Consider the following 16,839-nt stretch of genomic DNA (forward strand, 5'->3'; position numbering starts at 1 on the left):
TGCCAGCTCAGGGATTCGATCCATTGTATAAATACAATGTATTATATTGATTTTGGTCTGGACACTATTTTTAATGCTATCTCTGGCAACTTTCAGATGAGTGGACACTAATTTTGCTGTAAAATATATACTCTTTCATGTCTGACAGGGAGAGATTGAAACCAGATGCTTTTAGAAATAAACATTGACGGATCACAAAGAGAGCACTTCCATGAGTTGAGAATTTCCTCCTGATGTGCAACCCTCCTTTTAAAAATGGGAATTGAAAATGTTCTTGTCATGAATATTTGATGCCTTAGAAGACCGTACAGGCAGCACTCGGAGAAAATGGGACATGATGCATACATCATAAATACATGCATGGGTGGGTGGCCTCCTACAGGACACACTGCTGCATCAAAAGTTCAGCAGAGCAGCAGACACCTCTCACAGAATAAACCAGTAGAACGCTAATGGCTTCAAATGGGACCAAACACCCATTCTTCACAGCGATCAGGACCACCGTGGGTTTGCTGCATCACTTATTAATCACATGCTCCAGAAACGTGAAAGATAGGCTATTGCTGTTGTGTGCTGTGTGCTGTGTCAGTATAGTAGCTATCCATAGGCCTTCTGTAACTGGAGGGCAACAGAGTGGAATGTTAACTTGATGCTAAACACACTAGTAGGCCTATAGGGGTCTATATATGATTCCAAGTCGTGATGTATGGGTTGATTTCAGAAATACTATACCCCATGCCAAAAGTATGACATAAACTCCTCTTTTTAAGATGCAATATTTCTAACTTTTCAGTTTATCTTGAAACCCAATATTTTTTTATTCTGTGTGAAGTATCACCAATTCAACACCTGTCACACTGGGCTTTTTCTATACACTGCAGGAGCCAGGGACTTGGATTCACTTCATTATATAACCGGGACACTGCGTGTCTTGCAACATCGCCTATGTGGTTTACTGACGCCGGTAACTCTGCGACGGTCCCTAAACAGTTCTACAAAGGCTCTTTCACGACGCCCCCTAAAGTTTCTGACGAAATCCTCTTGTGAAAAGCGGGCAAGTGAGTAGCCGTACAAGGAAATGAAACAACGATTGAGAAAAGAGGAGAAAGCGAAATAATAGCGAAATAATATATTTAGTTGATATGTAGATAAGACTATTATTTGTCTTACGGTGGCATTCGATTAGGTTCATTGTAGCGAGTGAATATATAGTCCGTTCGTTGAAGTCTCTTTTTCAGATCACTGATTGTGGCGCAAAACCTCCATTGGTTAGTGCTAGTAGCTAACTTAGTTTAAGTTCTAGTTACGTGCTGGAATTCAACCAGCTTTTTTTCCAGGCAAGACCAAAATGGCTTTAATATCATCGTTTCACCTGGATTTATCCCTATGTTATGACTCGTCAAGTCTCTGCTCCGTTTCTACCGTCACGACCGCTGTTTTTACGAATCTTACTGCTCGAAAGAATATGAGAGTCGCGGACAACATGGATGATGCTATTCAGAAACCAAAGGAGAGCTAACCGGTATGCTATTGCTAGCCTTCTGTAATGGATAAGGGACCGTAATGGAATTTTCACTGATCTGAAATGCACACCAAGTTACTAGCTAAATTATCAGATTTGTCGCTAACAACAACTGCCAACGAAACGAACAGAATCTCAAATCAAGATAACGTCGTTAGTTACCTAGCCTATTAACAGCTGTGAAAACTAGCTACCAAGTTACAAGTTCTTGCTATCCTTGATTGCCAGACCTATGTTTGGTCGTAATGAACTCTCAAGCTAACGTTAGTTGTTTCATAACAACGTGTTAACATTGTCCTGGACGTGTACTTAACTTAGTTAGCTAGCTACAGTAACGTTAGCTAACCAAAACGCTTAGACAAACTGCACAACAGCAAGCAGTCAATTGGTATTCCTTATTAAAACTAGTAATTTAGTTGTCTTGCATAGTGACAATTTTTTTGCCACAAGCCAGTATTACGAATGTTTAGGAACATGAATCGCGGGGAATACTCTTCTGGGGTGCAGACCCCATCCACTGCCGCAGGGCATGTAGTGGCCTCTCTCCGGCAACCAAACCAGAACAGCTCGTTGATGGGCATGTTCTCCGTGATTTCTAGGCCTGCCTTGTCATTTCTGCAAAATTATTTACCAGGGCGCCCTCGGAATCCTGCCCTGGCCGACAGTGTGTCAGGGTGGGTCAGTTGGGATTTCAAGCAGAACTTTGTAGAGGCAGAAAGTGCGTTTTTAGGACAACTGGATGACATATTCCCTGGAACTCCGCACCATGCACACCACCTACCGTACCTGCAATACCAGCATGGGCTACCAGCGTCAGGTTATAGTAGTATGAATTGGTTGACAGCAGATTCTTTTAGCGAGTTAGGGATTCGAAATGCTGCTGAAATGGACTTACATTTAAGGCAAACTCCGGTAGGATACCTCGCAACCGGTTTTCTCAGTAAAGTTTTGTTGAACGCAGCGTCGTCTCAGGAAATTAAACACACCGAGCAAGGGCACGTCCTTGGCGGGGATAGTTTTTCATCAGACGCGGTGACAGCCAGGGCAAAGAGTAGTACCGCTAGTAAATGGTGGGGCGAGCTTTGGGGAACCGATGACAGTGCTCAAGGGTTGCTGTTAAATTTGTCGTCGAGCAAAGAGAGGACTGTGGAAAACAATCACAACCGCAACGTCCATTGTCGTCAACCAGAGTGTGGCACAAAGGCCGCCGTTACCATGCCAACAGAGCTGTTTGTACAGTGCAATGATGGCGAAAGGACTGGACCCTTCTGCCACAAAGAGGAGCCAACGGACAATGGAAGCCTTCAAATGGCCACCCGGACAGAATCTCTCCCTAGCCCTGATGTTCTCCCCTTAGATCACCGGGAAACAGTCTGTACCAGAAGTCATATTGTCAGTGTTGCAGCTGTCACTGCCTTCAGTGAGTTGTCAGCTCTCACCCCTGACCAGGATAATGGCTATTCCAGTCTGGAAGAAGAACACTCTACCTCCAGACTGTACATGTTGAGGCTTCCCTGTGAAGAGCTACAGGGGATCACAGAGAGAAAAGAGACCGACACACCAACACAGGGGAGCTCTGGTAAGAGGGAGCCGGAGAGAGAATTGGGTGAGACGGCCTTCACAGGAGGGATGGAAGGGGAGGAGGATGTTGACGACTCGGACGTCACAGACTCTGAGGAAGAGGAAACGGCGTCCGCTTGGCCCCCCTCCACACCTCGGTGCAGTAACAAGGCTATCGCCTACATCATGGGCAGCCCCTGCAGTGATGACAGCCAATCAGACGACTCGCTCAGCGAGGATGACGATGGTTTCGACGGCGACGGCTCGTCACAATTCTCAGATTCCGAGGTGCTGGATGAAGATGAGGAGGATGCATCTGATTCCGAGCGGCCAGACTCGGAAACGGAGAGACTGTGGACCTCACTGTGCCAAAGCAGGGATCCCTATAACCCCCAAAACTTTACCGCCCCCCTCCTCACCAGCCCTAGAACCGTCTTGTCCACCTCTACAGCCACAGCAGCCTGCTCCCTTGAAGCCTCACCTCCAGAGCAACCCCCCTCTCCCTTCTCCTCCTCTCCCGCGGAGGAGTTTGGCTCTGGGGATGAGTCCAGTAGCAGTGAGGTGGATGAGGCTGAGAGCCTGAGGCTGTGGAACTCCTTTAGCTCCTCCTCAGACCCCTACAGCCCTTTCAACTTCCAGGTCCCGCTCAGGACTAGAGAGACGACAGAGACAAAAGCAGGTGCAGGGACAGGGGCGCGCTGTAAGAGGAGCAGCAAGACAACCCCATGCTCCCCCCGTCATGAACAGGGACAGAGCCACTCGCCTCCCCAGTACAAGAAAGAGGCAGCAGAGGAGAGGCTAGACAGTGGCTTCTCAGAGACCCTCTCCTTCCCAGAGACCCCCACCATGGGCTGTGTCACAATAAAAAAGGTCAGTATGACTTCAGACACTGCTCTCTCTAGTGGAGAGTTTGTAATAGGCCTAAATAATGTTTACACACACTGTTATACATCTCTTCCTTATACATATTTTTCAAAGAATTGTAGGTAGTTCTATTCTTATCAGTCAAATTGTCATCTGTGGACCTTGGTCACTCGCGTTCTTGTGACTGTTGTAAAATGTGCAAATCCATTGACTCATAAAATATTGAATCTTCCCACTCAGCTGTCAGAAACGGCTGTATTTGTTAATGAGTAGCTGAAGAGGAAGTATTTTATCTCCTGTAGTGTACTTGCTGTATTATAACAGTATGTTACACTCTGCCACTCCCCATTTTATCGTTCATAGATGGGTCCAAGAGTTTTTCCTGACCATGTGAGTGAGGTGATGTGACCAGAGTTTTTCTAGGTCAAGTCAGGTCACGTGGTTTATTTGGATCCCCGTTGGCTTTTGCAGAAGCAGCAGCTACTCTTCCTGGGGTCCACAACAAAAAACACCGAACATGACGCGTAACAGAACACTGATACACGGACAGAAAAGGAATGTCACACAAATGTAAAATATGATATACAAACAATGCAACCAAAAAATTATACAAACAATACCACTCACGAATAATGTGTCTGTGTGCATGTCCACTCAGTCCCTGCCATTCCATTAGTAAAAAAAATTAATCTGTATTTCAAAAGTAATTTTGCTGTTTGCTCGCGCAATTGGAGATGTGAGTTCCATGCAATCATGGCTCTGTATAAAACTGCGTTGCCCTGAATTTGTTTTGGACCTAAAGAGACCCCAGGCGGTATGTCTTGTGGGGTATTTCTGGGTGTCTGAGCTGAATGTTATTTGATTATGCAGACAATCGGGCATTTTCGTCAGAGTAATATTTCTCATAAAAACTAGAAGAGAAGCAGTTAATCTCCCGTCAACCCTCAACCAGGAAAGACTGGCATGCAATGTTGTTGTTAATCCTGTATGTGCAGTTAAGGGCAGGGCGTGCTGCTCTGTATTGAGCCAGTTGCAGCTTTGCTAGGTCTTTCTGTGTTGCACTTGGCTATATTACCAGACAGTAATCAAGATGGGACAAGACCAGATCCTGAACAAATAGTACAGTTGATTTTTTTGTGTAAGAAATGCAGAACAACTTCTTTTTTTTAACAGACATATCTTCACATCAGCTTTAGCAAAATGACTTGCCCATGATAATTGACCATCCATTGTTATACCTAGGAGTTCAGCTTCCTCAACTTGCTCAAAGGTCACGACCTTTATGTGCATCTCCAGTTGAGGTTTAGCTCTTAGAGAATGTTTTGAACCAAATACAATGCTTTTGGTTTTAGATGTATTTAAGACCAGTTTATTATTAATCACCTATTCTGATACTGACTGTAACTCCTTATTTAGAATTTCAGTGAGCTCACTGGCTTTGGGTGCTGACATGTAGAGTGTGGAATCAACCACATAAATAGTCATTCTAGCTTGGTGTAAGACCAGCGGCAAATCATTTGTAAAAATAGAGGCGAGTAACGGCCCAAGGCAACGGCCATGAGGGACACTGCACTGTACATATCGGACGTTAGAGACGTTTGATGGCAGGTGACGTAAAGCCATAGCAAGTAACTTTTTGTCAAAAACAATTTAACATCAAAGGCTGCACTGAAATCTAACAATACAGCTCCAACTATCATCTTGTTATCAATTTTTTTTAACCAATCATCAGTCATCTTGAGTCGGTGCAATAGTCAAGTTTAGTGCCCTAAAAGCTTGTGCCCTCCGTTCATAAAAACAAATACAAACTTCCTCTGTAAGCGACGTAGCGCATCGCTCAAGCTCCATATCCAATGTGGCGATCACTGTCAGGGAAATTCTTATGCTGGTTTTTGAACCGGTGTCATTCTGTGTGTGTGATGGATTTAGAACGTTGGTGTCTAATCAGTCCGCATACAGACCAGGGAAAGAGCATCCGTGTTTACGTCTCCAGGGAGACGCGTCCGAGAGACACCGAGCTGATTTAGAGAACCTCTGGAGCTCTATAATGGCTGGAAAACCATTTTTCATGATAGACATTTCTAATCGAATGAAGTCTAATGCTATGAGTCCGTCATAGGGCTTAAGCAGACCGTGGGACAGCAAATTGACGGCTGTTAGACCGATCACAGTGAGAGTTGTGAAACGTGCCTTTCCAAGGCAGCGGAATGGAAGACAATCACCATGGGAGTAGACTTAATTATCAATGCATAATCCCACGGATTTCTTTGAAATGCTCGGGCTTCATTTTCTCCATGCCTGTTCCATGATATTATCCCCCTATTATGAGCACAGAACTGCCACGTTACTTAGCAACAGTGATAACTGGGCAAGACAAGAGGGAGGGAAAGAGATTTCTCCGATGGCCTTATTTTTTTTTTCTCCCTTTCTCTGGCTTGGAGCGTCAGCTCATAACCTTCTCGCTCCTGCAACGTTTTCGCAACCCTCCAGCCCATGCCAAGCAGATTTCAGTGTCTTTCATCTTTAGTTCATAACCTCAGCTCTGAATACTGTATGTTAGTAGCCCCAGTCTGCAGTACTCAGTGGGTTGCTGCTTATGCAGGAGATTTTTAGTGTGTCTGTGATGCGCTACAGGCCATCCATCAAACAGCCATTTCATGGTGATACTAATTCTTACCCCTCTTTGCCTCTCCAATTTCTGCTTCTGCTGCTGTTGTAGCAGGCTAGATGTATAGTTAGTTTGGAAAAAATAAATAAAGTAAAATATGTGCAGAGAGCTGGAGCAAGTGTGATTTTCCATGTGTGTGAATGTCTGGGTTTAGACCTACAGTTTCTAATGGAAGTGTTTTTGGACTTAATTGTAGTCCTGGGTTTTGGATGCATTGTCCTTTCAGAATATTTAGGAATATAACCCAGTGATGCTTTTTAATGAAATATCCCCCGGGTGTTAATCGCCGTATTTTATTTTAAGCTGAAATGTAGTTCCAGTGACCTGTTGAAAGTTGAGATCTGTTGTCACATGTCTCTGTATCCTGCAGGTGTGTTTTAGTGAAGAGGTTGTAGTCGTATGTTAAGCTGATTTTATGTTGTTCTGTCGTACTCTAGGTGTGTTTCTGTGACACGGTGGAGGAGTTCTACGCCAGCGAGGACGACGAGGACCGGTGCGGGCCGTGGGAGGAGCTAGCCAGAGACCGCGCTCGTTTCCTCCGGCGCGTTCAGGATGTGGAGGACGACATCGGCTACGTCCTCAGCACTACCTTCCGCGTAGCCGTCTACCAGAGACTACAGCACCACAGCTGATCCTCACCCCTGACCTCTGACCCCTAATGTCCTACAACACTTCTGATCATCTGTCTTGTCTCTCTGTGACCCCTGTAGCACCAGTCCCATCTTCAAAAGAATGCATCAGAACTTCTAAGTCATGCTTCATTCCCTTCCCTGTCGACCCCCAAACCTCATCTTCAACCTGGGTGTGTAGAAAATATTACATCAGAGCGGTTGAGAACCCCCATACACTCCATCCCTCCTCATCCCCCCCCTTACCGTCAGTCTGGAGTGTTGGGGAAGATGTGATTAAAGACTTGCTCCCTCTCTTCACTGCCCTCTTCCTGATCGTTTGCTGTTTTTCTTTAACCTCAGTGGAGTGATGACCTAATGTATGATGTGATTCAGGATGACTGCTAACTAGGAGGTGTGCTGGTAAAGTAAAGGTATAAGGGCTTGCTGGTTCCAGTGGGAGAAACTCAGTCGAACACAGAGCAGGTCTTCTGCTGGGCTGTGTGCTCAGTAACCTGACTGAAACGCAGAACTCTGCACTTCAGCCAAGACTGTTTCTTTTAGTTTTAAAATTGCTTCGATTTTTATTTTATTTTTCCCCGTTGGGTTTACTGAACCTTTCGGTGTTGCGCCGGGCTTCTCTCTCTGACGCGTGCTATCTGGGTCTCTGCCTGGTAGTGTTCTGTTCCATGTTAACCTGGCCCTGCCTACTGTCGTGTTCAGTATTTAAGATGTTCAGTATGATCCCCCTGAGCACCCATAGCCAAATGTCACACTGCTCCCCGGAGCTGAATCGGGTTTGTTAAGAGCTTTTGGAAAACAAACCTGGTTTGAAATAACAGAAGAAAAAATAAATCATTCAAGGCTTCCTGTAAGCCGTAACGAGCAGAGTACCCGGATGTTGAAAGTGTTCTATTTGATCATAAGCAGAGTGTGTAAACCTACAGTATGTTAACGTGTAAAGCTTCTATACTGTATTGATGGTAAAGTGTTGAAACCAAGCCTCTGTTGTTGTGGGCTCTTCCTGGTTTCGTTCATTAGCCATTGACTTCAGTTCTATCCGATGTATTATTAGCTAACTGCAAAGATAACCCACCTCTGCCCTCTGTTGGCTCTTCCTGTATTTACACCTGTAGATTTCCTCATAACAGCCCACAGTATGAATACACTAACCATCATAGAATAGACAATAGCATTGCTCTGTTTGTGGCCTATCCAGTAATGTACAAGGCAAGATAAAAAAATATATATATTTTTTTTTTTCTCTGGCTGCTAGCAAACAATCAGTAAAGGCTGAAGTGAATGCTTATGGGTAAGGGTGAAATGATTTGCATGATCCTTGCATCTTTAGTGGCCTCCTCGTCTACCTCCCTTAGTCATCACTCTGTGGTTTCCTCTAACAAAACAATATTGCTTTAATCTGTTTACAGTTTGCACCAATGGGTTTCCTTCAATACTGTGTTTCCCTTCTCCAGAGCTTGCATCGATCAGTGGTCCTCTAGGAAAGGAGACGAGGAAAGCAAGCGCTCGACGACATCTCCATTTATAGATGACCTATCCCCACTATTTATTAACCCTGTAATGCCTGTGTTGTGTTACTCATTTTGAGGTGTTAATTTCTCCTATGTGGCTGAAAGGGTTCATCGCTGGTGTGACCAGGTTGGAAAGAAAGCAGGGATGTGAAATGGAGGTTGTTCTGAAGTGATTCTCAGTATCACGGAGAAAATAAAATATATAAAAGATGCGTGGAACTGAAGAATATAACTAATTTAACTTGGTGTTCATTTAGTCAATACAGTTAACATGAAATTGATTTATTTTTGTAAAATATTTTAGGATGAGTTAGTAGTTCTACACTGTTCCTTAATAATATACATTTTGAATTAATATTCAGTGAAAATAAATCTTCAATTAGGAACAATGTTTCTGTCTCTTTTCTCGCACCACATCTCCTCGTTTTAAAGAATAATTTGCCGGTCTTATTTGGTTTGAATGTTGACACCCACCGACACTGGAGGGAGGAAGAATTGGGAGACCCGTTATTCTTCCTGGAGACACAAGATGACCAGATGATTACGGTCATCGTCGTTATAAAATGCTACTACACCATCGAACACGATGGCGGTGTTCGAAGAGTGTCAAATCCATGGTGCATTGTGGGTAAATTGTGACTGACCTGATCTACAAATAATGAGTAGTTAATTAAGCAAGGTGATTTGTAGTTTTACGCAGCACATTTCTTTCTGAACGTCCTATAACGTTGCATGCACCGGACCTGTACTAGGCCCCAGTATTTAATATAGTCGGTGGTAGTGCAATCCCTAGCAACTGGAGCCAGTCAGCAATGTGAGGTGCAGTAAGAGGTAAGAACATGCACAGATGCAGACAGCTGTCAGAGAGACAGTCTCCCCAAAACATCACAGGCATACCCCGCCTGGAAAGGATTATAGAAAGATTAGCATATTTTTAGGACTGATTTGGACCCAATCCTTGTAGAGGCACTTAAAATGAGGTATGAGATTGGTGGCTGAATATATGGAGATAAACAAATCCTTATGCAGATCCTTTACACGTTATGGATAGCAATCATTTTAGTGGGATACGATATTGTCAGTGGTATTTTGTTGTAATTACTTTTATGCCCACAGGAGTGAGCCATATTCTCAAGTAATCATTCTCAACCACTAGAGGTCGCTCTTGCTTGTTATTACAGTTATTACAGAGCACCAGTCGATCCATAGAGACAAACGACCAGTCTATGGAATGGAGAGAACAGTCACTGAGCAATGGTTTTCAGCTAAAGACGACCAGAAACTGTGATTTGCAGTGTAATAACATGACCAATTTGTATATGAATGAATTGAAATTCATTGCACTAGCCTTTTTTGCAAACCAAGCATACACTAAGTCTATGTTGATTTATTATTGGTAGAAACTGTGAAAATGTGTAGACGGATACGCCCAAATGATGTTGATTGCAGATTTCATTAGTTTAATAAGTGTATGTCCTCCCCGGTTTTTGTGGTTACAGCATTATCAAAATATAAAGAACTGATCAAATCTGAACCAGTTAAATTGAGATTTGTCTATATTTTCTCATATGACATGTGTGGCCTTTAAGCTCAAAGTTTGATCTGCATTGTGTTCTTTCCATTCCACTGTCTGTTAGCTGATCTCCTTTTGTTCTTCTTCTTCTTTTGTCCTTCTGAGAACTCTATTCTTCTGAGGTAATGTGCTTCTCCTGCAGGGACATCCTGGGGGGACTGACCAATACTGTCATCTCATTGGCTCACTGGGATGCCTGGGGGTGGTGCCTAGGATGAGATTACAGGTCTCCCTCTTTCGCTCTTTCTCTCTCGCTCTAATGAAAGGAGGTTTGAACAGCCGTGACGTCACCACCCGCCACTGATCCAAAAATCACTTTCACCCCCTCCCTCTCTGTCGTTCTTCCTCCATCCCTCCCGCTCCCCTCCATCTCTCTCTATCTTCACTGCTTACAGAAGCACTGCAGCCTGGATGGGCTCATGTGACATTTAAATACCCTGGCATTTTCGACTGGGCATGCTCCGTTGCATCAATCGGTCGCTCCCCCTCCTCCTCGTCTTCCCCTCATTCCTCCTTTATCCATCCTTTCCTGAGGAGACGATGCCTATTATTGTCCTGTATCCCTGCTCAGTCACGCTGGTGCCTGTAGCTACTGGGGCTGTTGTCTCGCTCTGTTTCTCTCTGTTTCTCTCTCTCTCTCTCTCTGGTTCTCTGACTGACCGAGAGTTGTCTTTCCCCTGTTAGTGTGAGGACGTGGAGGGATAGATCGACAGTGTGTTCTGCCTGGTCACACTCTCTCTTCCCGTCTCCTGCTGTCTAACCGGGGCCGACCGACCGCCTGCTGCTCTCTGCTCTCTCCTGGGATGGATGGATGTACACTGTTCTAGCCTGACTGTCTGACACCCTCACTGACTGACTACAAAGGAGGAAGGAGGAGGAGCACACTGAACACATCAGCAGGTGGCTGGTAAGGGACACGCAGATTCATAATATCTGTGTGTGTGTGTGTGTGTGTGTGTGTGCACGCGCCATTGCATTTGCAACATGTCTTGGTTTTACGTGAACAAGCTAGTGAGTGTGTGTGGTTGTCCACTACACTGTTATCTGTGTGTATTTGTTTTAATGCCTACTGTGTGTTGCTTTGTGTTGATGTCGATGGTCATAGACTGTGTCTATATTCCTGCACACAGTTTTTGCTCTCTCTTATATTACAGAGACAGGGTTGGTTCAGAGGGATAGAGGTTGGCTAGGGGTTGAAGTAATGGTTGTGGTTGGGTGTGGGGGCTCAGATGTGGCTGGCACCAGTAGCCAGGTTGTTGGTGCCAGTTTTGGTGCCCCGCTGCAGATAGTCTGTCAGTCAGGGACCCCAGCGGTGCCACCACCTCTTCTCACACACACACACACACACACACACACACACACACACACACACACACACACACACACACACACACACACACACACACACACGCACACACACACACTCTGCATATACATTCACACATACAAAATACTTGCTATAACACTCCAGCCATGCATGTTGATGGGTGATGTTTGGCAGTGCTCTGCGCATGCTAAACGCCTCATGGCAGGACTAAGCCCGTCCAATCCAATCCCAGACAAGCCCGGCAGAGCCCATCTGAGCCAAAGCAGGGGGGATGAGGTGGACTTTGATTCAGAGGATAAGCGTTATTGACTTCAACAGGCGCCTGTCCTGTGTGCTGTGTGTGTGTGTGTGTGTGAGTTAGTGTATGTGTGTGTGTGCGTGTATGTGTGTGTGTGTGTGTGTACGTGGCTCTAGGTGTCTGAATAACATTGCCATTAATACACCCTGACAGTGACGGAGGAATTAGACTGACCCTTTAATGCCCTTAGCGTTAGGGTATTGTAGTGTGTGTGTGTGTGTGCATGTGTGTGTGTGTGTGTGTGTGTGTGTGTGTGTGTGTTTTGTTTCAGTGAGACTCTGGCAGTTGCTGGCAGTTGAGGTGCTTCTGATTTAGGCATTAAACTGGATTTGTGACGCATCTCTAAGAATGCGTGTGGATGGACACATACACACAAACACACATGCACGTTCCCACACACACACACACACGTCCTGTCTGTTGGCAGGTCACACTGTGTTCTGATGGTGATTGTTAGCCCTCTGCCAGGGGTGCGGCCTGAAATGATCCCCAGAATAGAGCCGTATTTGCGAATGACGTCCCCCTTCTCTGTCCCAAGCACCTCTGCTGACAACACTGCTGTCTGTTTGGCTGTTGTCTCTGTCTGCCACTCTCTCTTTCTCTCTCACCTCACTCTCTTTCCCTCTCTCTCCCCTCACTCTCTCTTTCCCTCCTTCTCTTCCGCTGGTTGCTGTGTGTTGATTGGTTTCTGGAAGGTAAATAGAACTGTTGTCGTGCATTTCCATGGCTGTTTTCCTATGATGACTGCAAGATGTCGTTTGTAATGGTTTTGCTGAGCTGTGAGTGTGCGTGTGTGTTTCTGCAGGGAGTGGGGTTATTGCTGCAGTGCTTATTGCTGCACCCTCTCCGGCAGAGGGTGTGATCAGGAATTTAAGCACGTCTCAGTGCACACACACACACACACACACACACACACACACACACACACACACACACACACACACACACACACACACACACACACACACACACACACACACACACTGGGTGGAGTGAATACAGTTGTTCTATGCAGAGGACTGCTACAGAACTACAACAACAATTCCCTCCCTCCCTTCGTTTCAACCTCTGTCCTTATGTCAATCCTTACCGAGTCGTAGAAATGGGTTTGCAGGTTACAATAACATCTCCTCGGCTTATCAACGACGTTACTGAGAGGGATGTGGGATATGGGTTTGAGAACGGAGCGAATATACACGGAGTGTACAAAACATTACAGTTTTTTTCAATTGTTTAAGCACAATTTTGAAAACAGGGCCCGGTTTGTCAAAACACTACACACAATTAGCACAACCCTACACCAAAGTAGCACAACACTTCAGATCATTTGCAAAATGGAACACTTTTGTCAAAACTATACACGACTTCATAAAAATGATATTTTGTTACCATACGAAACACACACATTTCATATGACTTCAATCTTTTTGAACCAGTTACACACTGCTGTTGCTAACCTAAAACACTTTTAGCAAGTCTAATTGTCAGTGATTAGAGTAGTGTAAATGAAGTACACAGAGAAAGTGCAACTATACAAACACTACACAAGACCAACGCTGCAGACTGAGGAAAATATCATTTATTTCTCTCCATATACCCAAATCAGTCAACATGTCAACATGGAGAATCACAACAAAACATGTCCCAGTTTTCATGCTACTACAGTAGTGTGCATAACACTGTTAGCTCAGCAAACAACAGACAAACTTAAAATACTGTATCCAGTACAGGTTACAATTACAGTAAATAACAACAACAACAAACATAAAAAATTATCAGAAAAAAACTGACAATATTGTACAGAAAATACTACAGTAAACATACTATACATTATCTCTTCGCCTAGCTGGATCTGGCCAGATAATTTCATCATCACAAGCAATATCATCATTAGCAAGACAACGCGGGAAGAACCGTCTTGAATGTCGAATCCATCCTTGCACAGCTGCGCCGTCGACTTGGTCACAGGCGTCCTCCATGGCCTGAATGAGGGGTACCTGAGCCTGGGGCTGGAGATCGTAAACCTTCCACCGCCATGCAGAGAAAAACTCTTCGATAGGGTTTAGAAACGGAGAGTATGGTGGAAGGTATAGTACTGTCAACTGTGGATGGTGTTGAAACCAGTTCTGGACCAAAGCAGAGCGGTGGAATGACACATTGTCCCAGAAGACCGTGTATTGCATCTGGTGCATTTCATTACCTACTGTGACGATGTGGTGCAATCGGTCCAAAAATGAGAGAATGTGAGGTGTGTTGTAAAGGCCCATTTTGGCATGATGGAGGACAACCCCATGCTGTGAAATGGCAGCGCAAAGGGTGATGTTACCCCCACGTTGCCCTGTGACATTGATTATATTGGTTGAAGGCATTTTGGTTGAAGGCCGGTGAACCTACCTCCTGCATTTTTATAGTGCTTAAACCTGATTGGTGTGTCTACAATTTAGCAATCATGTGTTTGTGCACCTGATGGCTGTGTTTAACAGATTGGCTCATAGGTGTGGTAATTTGACAGTCAGTGCTTTTGAATTGCAAGGAAGTGACATTATGATATACTTCTGTGTCTGATGTATACAAGTGTGTTTAGTGTTTTGCAAATCACTGTGTGTAATGTTTTGCAAATAGTGTGAAGCTGACAATGTGCTTACAGTTGTGCAAATCTAGCCTTGTGTTTTGCTCCTTGAGTGTAAGGTTTTGCTAATTGTGGGAAAAGTTAAATTGTAGTGTGTCAGCAATCGTAAAAAACTGTAAGAACACCTTCCTAATATTGAGTTGCACCCCAAACTTTTGCCCTCAGAACAGCCTCAATTCGTTGGAACATGGACAGGAAACTGTTGAGCGTGAGAAACCCCAGCTGTGTTGCAGTTCTTGACACACTCAAACCGGTGCGCCTGGCACCTACTACCATACCCCATTCAAAGGCACTTAAATCTTTTGTCTTGCCCATTCACCCTCTGAATGGCACTCACAATCCATGTCTCAATTGTCTCAAGGCTTAAAAATCCTTCTTTAACCTGTCTCCTCCCCTTCATCTACACAGATTGAAGTGAATTTATCAGGTGACATCAATAAGGGATCACAGCTTTCACCTGGATTCAGTCGATGTCAGTCTATGTCATGGAAAGAGAAGGTGTTCATAATGTTTTTTACTCTCCGTATATATACTGAACAAAAATAAAACGCAAGATGCATATGAGGAAATCGGTGAATTGAAATCAATTCATTGGGCCTTAATCTATGGATTTCACATGACTGGGAATACAGATATGCCTCTGTTGGTCACAGATACTTTAAAAAAAGGTAGGGGTCATGGATCAGAAAACCAGTCAGTATCTGGTGTGACCATCATTTGCCTCATGCAGCGTGACACATCTCCTTCGCATAGAGTTGATCAGGCTGTTTATTGTGGCCTGTGGAATATTGTCCCACTCCTCTTCAATGGCTGTGTGAAGTTGCTGGATATTGGCGGGAACTGGAACACGCTGTCGTACACGTCGATCCAGAGCATCTCAAACATGCTCAATGGGTGACATGTCAGGTGAGTATGCAGGCCATGGGAGAACTGGGACGTTTTCAGTTTCCAGGAATTGTGTACAGATCCTTGTGACATGGGGCTGTGCATTATCATGGTGAAACATGAGGTGATGGTGGCAGATGAATGGCACGACAATGGGCCTCGGGATCTCGTAACAGTATCTCTGAGCATTCAAATTGCCATTGATAAAATACAATTGTGTTCTTTGTCTGTAGTTTATGCCTGCCCATAACATAACCCCACCGCCACCATGGCACTCTGTTCACAACGTTGACATCAGCAAACCGCTCGCCCACACAACGCCATGCACACTGTCTGCCATCTGCCCGGTACAGTGTAAACCGGGATTCATCCGTGAAGAGCACACTTCTTCAGTGTGCCAGTGGCCATTGATGGTGAGCATTTGCCAGCCGAATTCGGTTACGACGCCAAACTGCAGTCAGATCAAGACCCTGGTGAGGACGACGAGCACACAGATGAGCTTCCCTGAGCCGATTTCTGACAGTTTGTGCATAAATTCATCGCTTGTGCAAACCCACAGTTTCATCTGTGGCATTGTGTTGTGTGACAAAACTGCAAATTTTAGAGTGGCCTTTTATTGTCCCCCGCACAAGGTGCACCTGTGTAATGATCATGCTCTTTAATCAGCTTCATGATATGCCACACCTGGATGGATTATTTTGGAAAAAAAGAAATGCTCACTAACAGGGATGTAAACAAATTTGTGCACACAATTTGAGAGAAATTAGCTTTTTGTGCGTATGAAAAAATGTATGGTATGTTTTATTTCAGCTCCTGAAACATGGGACCAACACTTTACATGTTGCGTTTATATTTTTGTTCATTGTATATATATATACAAAAGTATGTGGTTACCCCTTAAAATGTGTGGATTATTTCAGCCACACCCGTTGCTGATAGGTGTACGAAATCGAGCACACAGCCATGCAATCTCCATGGAGAACCATTGGCAGTAGAATGGCCTTACTGAAGAGCTCAGTGACTTTCAACGTGGCATCGTCCTAGGATGCTACCTTTCCAACAAGTCAGTAAGTCAAATTTCTGCCCTGCTAGAGCTGCCCCGGTCAACTATAAGTGCTGTTATTGTGAAGTGGAAACGTCTAGGAGCAACAACGGCTCAGCAGTGAAGTGGTAGGCCACACAAGCTCACAATATGGGACCGCCAAGTGCTGAAGCGCATAGTGCGTAAAAGCATCAGCACAAGAACTGTTTGTCAGGAGCTTCATGAAATGGGTTTCTACAGCAGAGCAGCCGCACACAAGCCTAAGATCACCATGCACAATGCCAAGTGTCGGCTAGCGTGTTGTAAAGCTCACCGCCATTGGACTCTGGAG

The 16,839-nt window shown here is 44.7% G+C and overlaps 1 protein-coding gene across 2 annotated transcripts; it reads left to right on the forward strand.

The window, feature by feature from the left end:
• The first annotated feature begins 1,020 nt into the window (after positions 1 to 1,020).
• On the forward strand, positions 1,021 to 9,140 carry LOC120062984. 2 transcript variants are annotated; one of them, XR_005478450.1, is made up of 3 exons: positions 1,021 to 3,952; positions 7,052 to 7,416; positions 8,698 to 9,140. XR_005478450.1 is itself a non-coding variant. In XM_039013039.1 (2 exons), the coding sequence occupies exons 1-2, from the start codon at positions 1,985 to 1,987 to the stop codon at positions 7,244 to 7,246; spliced, it is 2,163 nt and encodes a 720-aa protein (XP_038868967.1). In that variant the 5' UTR covers positions 1,021 to 1,984; the 3' UTR covers positions 7,247 to 9,140. The 2 variants fall into 2 exon arrangements, 1 of the variants encoding a protein (XP_038868967.1); XM_039013039.1 differs by having other exon boundaries at positions 7,052 to 9,140.
• Positions 9,141 to 16,839: the final 7,699 nt, after the last annotated feature.

Source organism: Salvelinus namaycush, chromosome 2 (assembly GCF_016432855.1).
Source record: "Salvelinus namaycush isolate Seneca chromosome 2, SaNama_1.0, whole genome shotgun sequence".
NCBI lineage: Eukaryota > Metazoa > Chordata > Actinopteri > Salmoniformes > Salmonidae > Salvelinus > Salvelinus namaycush.